The sequence below is a fragment of the Drosophila subpulchrella genome, chromosome X (genome assembly GCF_014743375.2).
Source record: "Drosophila subpulchrella strain 33 F10 #4 breed RU33 chromosome X, RU_Dsub_v1.1 Primary Assembly, whole genome shotgun sequence".
NCBI classification, from domain to species: Eukaryota; Metazoa; Arthropoda; class Insecta; order Diptera; family Drosophilidae; genus Drosophila; species Drosophila subpulchrella.
In genome coordinates this window covers 27,225,738-27,233,553 of record NC_050613.1, presented here as the reverse complement: position 1 = coordinate 27,233,553, position 7,816 = coordinate 27,225,738, and the positions used below count along the sequence as shown (strand labels likewise).

At 37.1% G+C, this 7,816-nt stretch overlaps 1 protein-coding gene across 1 annotated transcript; it reads right to left on the bottom strand.

Annotated features, from left to right (window-relative positions):
* Positions 1-6,278: 6,278 nt before the first annotated feature.
* LOC119557701 lies at positions 6,279-6,661 on the bottom strand. The gene has a single exon (XM_037870575.1). The coding sequence runs from the start codon at positions 6,576-6,578 to the stop codon at positions 6,300-6,302; it is 279 nt and encodes a 92-aa protein (XP_037726503.1). The 5' UTR covers positions 6,579-6,661; the 3' UTR covers positions 6,279-6,299.
* Positions 6,662-7,816: the final 1,155 nt, after the last annotated feature.

Below are 7,816 nucleotides of genomic sequence, written 5' to 3'. Positions count from 1 at the left end.
TCGGACTCTTCAAAAAAACCCACAACAAAATAACAAATCGAAAAAAAGAAAAACATGGAAGAAAGGGAAAATAAATCCAGGCTGGAAGAAGCATATCCTGAACCCTTCTCGAAATGCGTGCTAATAATCGATTTGTTTGTTTGTTTTTAATTTCTTTTGGGGCCGAACTTTGACTGCTCACGTAGGACACCAACTCGAGTCCTGATCCCTGAGTCCCGAAACCTAAATTCCGATACCAAACTCTTTTTGGCTAATGTGCAGCTGCTTCCGCTTTTTGGCCCATTCATCGTTTTTCTATTTGTCATTTTTGGTACCCAGTAGTTTTACAGGGGTATGCTTAAGTAAGTTTAATCTTATAATTGTATTCGCAAAGAAATATATCAAATAAATTAGCAAAGAGTATGGGTTATTAATTTGAAGGGCTTTAGGTTAACTTTAAAATTTGTAATGTATTACTTCTAATAACTGTAAAACTTAAAAAATCATATGTGCTCATATTAAAATGGTTCAAGTTCCATCCATTTTTAAGAGGTATTCCTTACCAATAACCTTTTTTCTATTTTGTTGTTGCTTCGGTTTGTTTTTGGTGAGAGCTGTTCCTCTTCTTTTTTTTTTATAGCATCGCAAAGCTGTTTTATAACGATTTTCTTTTCAATAGCTGGGTATAAAAAAATAAGTTCGAAGCCCCCTAAAACCTGAACCACTCACGTGGTTTTGTGCACTGCGTTGCTTTCAGTTCGCTCCTTTGGTCTTTCCCCCCATTTTGCACCTTGTTTTGTTGCTGCCTGTGCTGAGTTTTTAATGAAAATCACATCAAATCGATATGCACAGGACGAGACCCTTTAAGCCATCAGCGGAGAGCCCCTCGCATCCTGACCATGTCGCCATCGCGTTAAACTTGAAACGCTCCACAAAACGCAGCTCAGCCCCCAGTTCTTTTCCCGACTTCCAGGGGCGTCGACAGGGGGTGATGATATTACTCAACTTTAAATGTAATAAATGTTCAATTTAATCATATTAATTTTTTTGAATATTTATTATTTTAAGTTGAACTTTTTATAGATAAAACGGTATAGTGTTAATTTTAAAGGGGAATCCATAAATTTGTTGGTAAGAATCATATATACAAATGATTTTTTAGGCTAATATATTATTGAAAGTGTTAATCTTATCTAAAAATAAACTTTTTATTTTGTTTATACCTCTTGAAGTACAACCCTTATTATGTCTTGTATTTTTTCAGTCATCTATTTTAAAGACCTTATTATTTGTGGCCTTAGCCATTATTTAGTTGGGAATCACGACATACTTGAAAAGCGTTATTTATTTACCACATTTTATCACCGACACCTCTGAACTCTGGGAATGCTTTCAGACTCTTCAATATGCACCGGTGTATTTTCAACAAAGTGGATTAGAATGGTCCTTATGACCAGGCATGTCCAGGAATGGGGACTTCCGAGGGGGACTTTCAGAGGGTCTGCGGAGCGAGAGACAGCAGTTAGATGAATGACCATCGATGACTAGATGGAGCATGGAGCCACAGTAAACTGCGGTTAAGGTGCAAAGAGGCCAGATAGAAAAAGACGGACTGATATCGATGGAAGGAGAGAGGGGCCTTGGTATTAGCCCAATGCATTTCATATTTTTCTGTTGCGATGGTACAACCATGGTGCACCGCAAAAGCTCAATGGCCAAACGATGGCCCAAAGCAAAATCACTGCCAAAGCCCTCGAACCAAATGAACCTGCACCTCTTTTTGGGGCTTGCCAGGATTTTTATGCCGTTCGGTCTGGAAAAAAGCCTTTTACCATTCGTACAACTATTTTTCGATATGGTTTTAATACCTTTTCCAAATGGATTTTAGACCGCCGGGGTATATTAGCTAATTCGAACTCCTTACTATATTTATGGTTCTATATTAAAAGTATTCTATTATTAAATCAGAGTATTTGATTGTCTAATATTTTAATATTTCCATGAAAAACTGTTGTAATTAAATTAATATAAAGTTTTTTAGGGAAACTTGCTGTAAGTTTTAAACGACTTTTTCCATTTGAACTAGTTAGAGCATTAAATATGTTGTTCAAACTTTAGTGACCATTTAGCTCCCCTTTTGGGAACATTTTCTGTTCTGTTGGTATTTATTTTATATTTGATTTTCGATTCGGTTGTATCTGCTTTTTATTTTATCTTTTTGATATCGTAGTATTTTGGTTTGTTGTCGACTTCTTTTTTGTTTGTTTGGGTACAGATTTGGGCGGTAGGACGGCAGCCACTGACAAATTCTAATTGAACTCCGGTGCAAATGGCAGGGAAAGTGGGTGGGTTATATGGGGTGCTGCAAGGGGGGGGGGGGGCTTTATAGGGAGTAGGGGATCTTGTTTGAAAGGCGCTTAGCAAGCCGAGACAAGGCAGAACAAAAATGTTTAGTTACAGTCGAATGACAGTCGCTTTTTCCCCCCCTCCCTGGAGTTTTGGCAACTGTCAAAATACAGATGCATGCCAGGGGCGTCCGAAAAGGGGGGTTGCAAATTCCCCCATGGATGGATGGGTGGGTGAGTGGGTGAGTGGGTGGTTTTTAAGGGGACAAACAAACAAACACCGCAAACGTGAGACGAACCGATGATGCCGACACATTCGTATGCACACGGGTTAAGCCGCTGGTCATTCGTTGATTGCCATGCTGGCTCTCTCTTTCACCCGATCCGTGTGGCAGCAACCAATTAGGTGACCCTGTATGACACTCACTCACCTGCCACGCCCACCCGCCCACCAGCCCTTTTTGACAGGGGTCAGAAATGTCAGTGAAAATGCAAAACTTTTTTCATTCCCTTTGCCTGCGAGGTAGGTATATTTTGTTGGAACGCATGATAAAAAGGAAAAACTAAAATAAATTTGAGCATGATGTTATTTTTAGAACATAAATGAATTAAATATTAAATATAAAATGATAAATCTCCGTGACTTTTTTTGTTAAATAGTTTTGAAACTATATCTATCACTGAAATGCAAAAAATCATCGATTGTATTACTGCAAAATATAAAAATCCATTGATATTAAATATAATATTTATGTATATTAAAAAATATTTCACTTTGATTGGTCCTGTATATTTTAAACTGACCAGAACCACTAAGATTCATTATAATATTATTTTTATTTTATATGTAAAATATCATGGGTTGTATTATGTTTACATCGTCGCTCTTATTTGTTTTTATATTTTAAATATTATTCCTTTGTTATTTATTATGCCAAATATTAATTGGTAGGGTAGTAGTGTAGCTAAGAGTCTAGAATTTAGACTTTGTTTCGTATTTAGACTGCATCTGCATACTTCAGTTTCCATTTCTGGCTGGCCAGAGTTGAACGCACATTTGCGGTGGCCATTCGGCTTGCCACTCACTTACTCGCACTCGCAGTCCACAATGATGCTATTGATGCACTTAAACTCCACTGATGCACTGCAAAAAATCTCCATTAATTTCGAGGGAAACTAAAAGAAATCTTTTAAATAAATAAATGTATTGCATTTTAAAATAGGCATTATATAAGTAAAAAGCAACAATATCTAAAATATTCTAATACATCCTTAAAAAAATATAGCATAAGTCGTATGTATTTTGAAAACTTTAAAATATGTTCTTAGGGAAAAATAAAATAATAATTAATTATAACTTTAAGTTCGTAACTTTGTTTCGGATATAGTTTAGTTTTAAGTGTTTTTCTGTTGCCACCAGGTGCTGCGTTTTGCATGTTGCAGATGGAGTTGCAGTTGCAGCAGCAGCAGCTGCAGCTTCTGCAGCTGTGCACCTAATGAGGATGGGCAGCAGTGCGGCACGTAGCATCGGTGGCAACATCGGGTAAATAATCATCACATGTCCGCCGGAAGTGGAGTCGCTTTGTAACTCCCCGATGTTCCAGGCCACGCTGTATTTAACCAGTGACAAAAATTAGCAAATTTGCATTTTTTCCTGAACGAAAAATTTAAAATTCAATTAAAGTTAGTTTTTGAACACCAGTTAATATAAGGCAAGGTGTTATTGCTTTAATGCGTAGACATATTTCGAGTTTTAAATATACTATTATTTGAAGATATTTAATTATTAAATGATAGTTTATTACCTCTTAAAATTATAATAATTATATAATTAGTCCTAATATTTTTGAAAGGTAATTTATAAATATAAATATTTAAAATAATTTTTTCTTAGCGTCAACTAAATGATATGTTATCATTACCCATTATTTTTTTTAAGATATAAATATCTAGTGTTTTTTTCTCAGTTCTAATTAGCCCCGTTTCACAACAGAAGCCCCCAGAACTCCAGGTGGAAAATTCCTAGGGACAAAGTTCACATGTCCTCGACCAGTGAGTAAACTAACTGCCAAAAAAAAAAAAGGAAAACGAAAATGAAAAGAAAAACCGAGACGGCACACGCACACTGTGTGTGTGCTTATCTGTATGTGGTGGTGTGTGTAAATACGTCAACAATTTTGTGCAAAGAAGGATTTCAATTTCCTTTAAGCGGAAGCGCGCTGTCAGTTTCGCATTTTGCGCCACAAATCATCAACTCTATCTGGCCCTCTGTCCCTGGCCATGGACTTTCAACCAGATACCATATAGATTGCAACAACACTGCACTTTTTCGGGGGCATAGGAAGTATGGTATTGGTGGAGGGGCTGGGGGCTGGGGGCTGGGGGCGGGAGGCGTGGCAGGAGCAACAGCTACACATCATCCATCCATCCATCTAACAATAAGCGTCCAGCAACAGCTCCTACTTCAGGCCAAGAAGCGGAGGAACGGAGCGAAGCCATCCATCTAGTCAGCCATCAGTCAGTTCGGGGCAGTTTTTGCATCGCAAGTTGGGGCCACACTGAGCGAAAGTGTGCTGTGATGTTGCATTTATCATTACTGCTACCAAACAATATTTATACCGAGATATAAGCCCATTTAAAGAGCGGTTTCAAGGCTAGAATTATAAATGTAATATATTATTATATTATATTTGCATGACTAAAACAAGCATTACTATTTGCTATTGAAATTTCCTTACCAACCAATTTTTCTTAAGCAATTTTTAAATGGATTTTTCAAATTAAATTTTGTATTTTTGCCCGAAAAAGTATGCTACAAAAATAGTTTTAAAACTGCATTTAACTAAGGGTTTTGTAAATGGTATATTTACTCAAAAATAATAGTAACAATTCTTAAGCACTGCGAAATTTATTACAAATATATTTTACTGCTTTTATCAAAGTTAAAGAACACTGAATAAATTTTGTATTTTTGCCCGAAAAAGTATGCTACAAAAATAGTTTTAAAACTGCATATAATATTAAAGTGAAAAACTGAGGGTTTTGTAAATGGTATATTTACTCAAAGATAAAAAGAATAATTAAGAACATAACGAATTTTATTACAAATATATTTGACTGCTTTTATCAAACACTTTAAAGATTTTTAAATGGTTTTTTTCATGTAAAGTAAGGTGTTTTATAAAAGTTGCAAAGATATTATCTTTATTTAATATCCTTGACGTAAATGATAAGCTTATAAAATGACACATTACACATGATTTTTAGAAGATGAAAACTAGATTTTTTCCATATTGCTCGCATGGAAGTATTTAATAATTTTCAGTGTAGTTCTGTTTGCACTGGTCTTTGTCCAAGGGGGCGGGGCAGGGGCAGGGACATGAGGTGGACCACGGCCGGGTGAATTTATAGCAAAGTGTCAACAGTTGCCGCGTAAATATGTAAAATTGTTTGTAAATAGCAATTTCGTTTTTGAGGCCGCCGATGCCGTCAATGCCGAAAAGCAAACGATGTGCGTCAATCGAGTTCAAACGTCGAATGTGGGGGAGAGCAAACTTAATTTACCTTCAATTATGCGAGAGGTGTTAGAAGGAGCGATGGGGAATTTACAGGGCTTGTTGATCTCCAGCGGAAGTCAGCTGGACTTTAATGTGGCTTCAATTTGGGTATCTTAAATGAAGGCATAAGAACTGCGGACAAAGAGTCGTATGCGCTATTTCAAGCGTATCAATCATACGCAGTGGTGGCTTTTCTGTTTCTAAAGTAGAGCTTGTTGATTTCTAGCGAAATTCACGTGGACTTAAATGTCATGGCTTCCATTCGGGCATTTAATCAAGATGTATGAACTGTTGACAACGGCTCGTATGATCTTTTTAACGCGAATCACTCATTCGCAGTGGTGGCTGTTCTGTTATTTTTTCGCAAATTAGAGAACAAATGATTAAGTAATAGAACTGGAATTTATTAGATTTAGCCTCAAGGACGTATGGCGTCAATGGCGAGCGGCATGGACATGGCCAGCTGGACCTTTCGCTCACTCTCGATTTGCAATTCGCAGCCCATGACATCCTCCTCCTTGTCCATCGACTGCCAGCGGTGATAGCTGTCGATCCTCGAGGTCAATGGGAAAGTACTGCACACGGTGGTCAGGCTGGAGTTCCGGCTCAAGTTCCCGTCATTCTCCTCCAGCTCGAGGTCCTTGCTGCCCGAGGCCTCCTCGCCGCGATCCTGATTCACATCCTGCATCTGCTCCATTGTGGTGAAAGGGTTTTTTATTTTTATTTTTTTGAACTTCTAACGAAAAATCATGCCCAATCCGGATTTCAAAGTGATTTTAACTATTTTGTTGACAAGTAATGCTATATTACCAATCGCATCTCTATAGCTCTTGATTAAAGTCTTTTTTATACTTTGAAAATACCTTTAAAATCTGGTGTTTTTACTTAACGGCTTTTTATTTTTTTTTTGTTCATTTAAAGGATTGTAATTTCCCCTTTTGCGATGGTCCAAAAAGTGCTGAAGGCGAGGAAAGCTAAGTGGATAAAGTGAGGCTGCAACTCCAAATCGCTTTTGCATGCAGCTGACCATGAAGAAACCGCCTTCAGCTTTCCCCCTGACTTTCCCCAATTTCCGACCACTCCCCCCCCCTCCCCTCCTGTCAATTGCCAAGTGCCACGCCCACTGACCAGACCGCACCGCCCATTACCGCCATTCCCCCCTCTGGGTCAGCAACCTTGATGGCTGGCAGTGCGTTAATTGATTGTTCGGCTGGCCCATCATTATCGGCAGAGGGAAAGTCCTCCCGATTTTGGATCTGGCACATATGGCGGGACGAGGGATGGACGATGGACGCAGGCACCCAGAGGGTTAAGGCTGGCTAGTGGCCGTGCTGATGACGCTGATGGACAGCAGTCGGAGGGTTAAGGGAGTGACGGGAGGAATGGCCAAAACAACTAGTGTTGACAAGAAAATTGCTTTCATTTGAGTAAGCCAACACTGGTTGGAGAATTTCCTATGCTTCTTAAAAAAGCAGACAAATATTTGAAAATTCTCAAAAATAGAGAACATTATAGTTTTTTTGTGATATTATTCTATTTACATTTAAAAACTAAATGACTTAAAAAATAATGATTTATTTATGTATTATTGATTTATCATTAATTTATTTCATAGTTAAAGTTCAGTAAAAAAGATATATTTTTATTCTATAAACAAATAAATAAAATAATGGTTTTTATCTTGACAAACCTTTAAAGCTTTTTTTAAATGCTCAAGTGATTAAATAAAATAAAAATTATTTTGTTGATAAAGTTTAAAATATAAAACGAAAGCAAGTGATTCATACTTATTAATTATTAATAAGGTATTTTATTTGAGTTATTTATTAAATGATTTTGTGATATTGATATTTTCAGTTTGATGACATTATAAGGAATAGCAGAAACTAATATGATGTAATTACCTTGTTTAATTAACAAATTAACTTAGCCAAA

Excerpts from the sequence above, each read along its gene's own strand:
- LOC119557701 (XM_037870575.1), bottom strand. The coding sequence starts at position 6,578 with ATGGAGCAGATGCAGGATGTGAATCAGGATCGCGGCGAGGAGGCCTCG.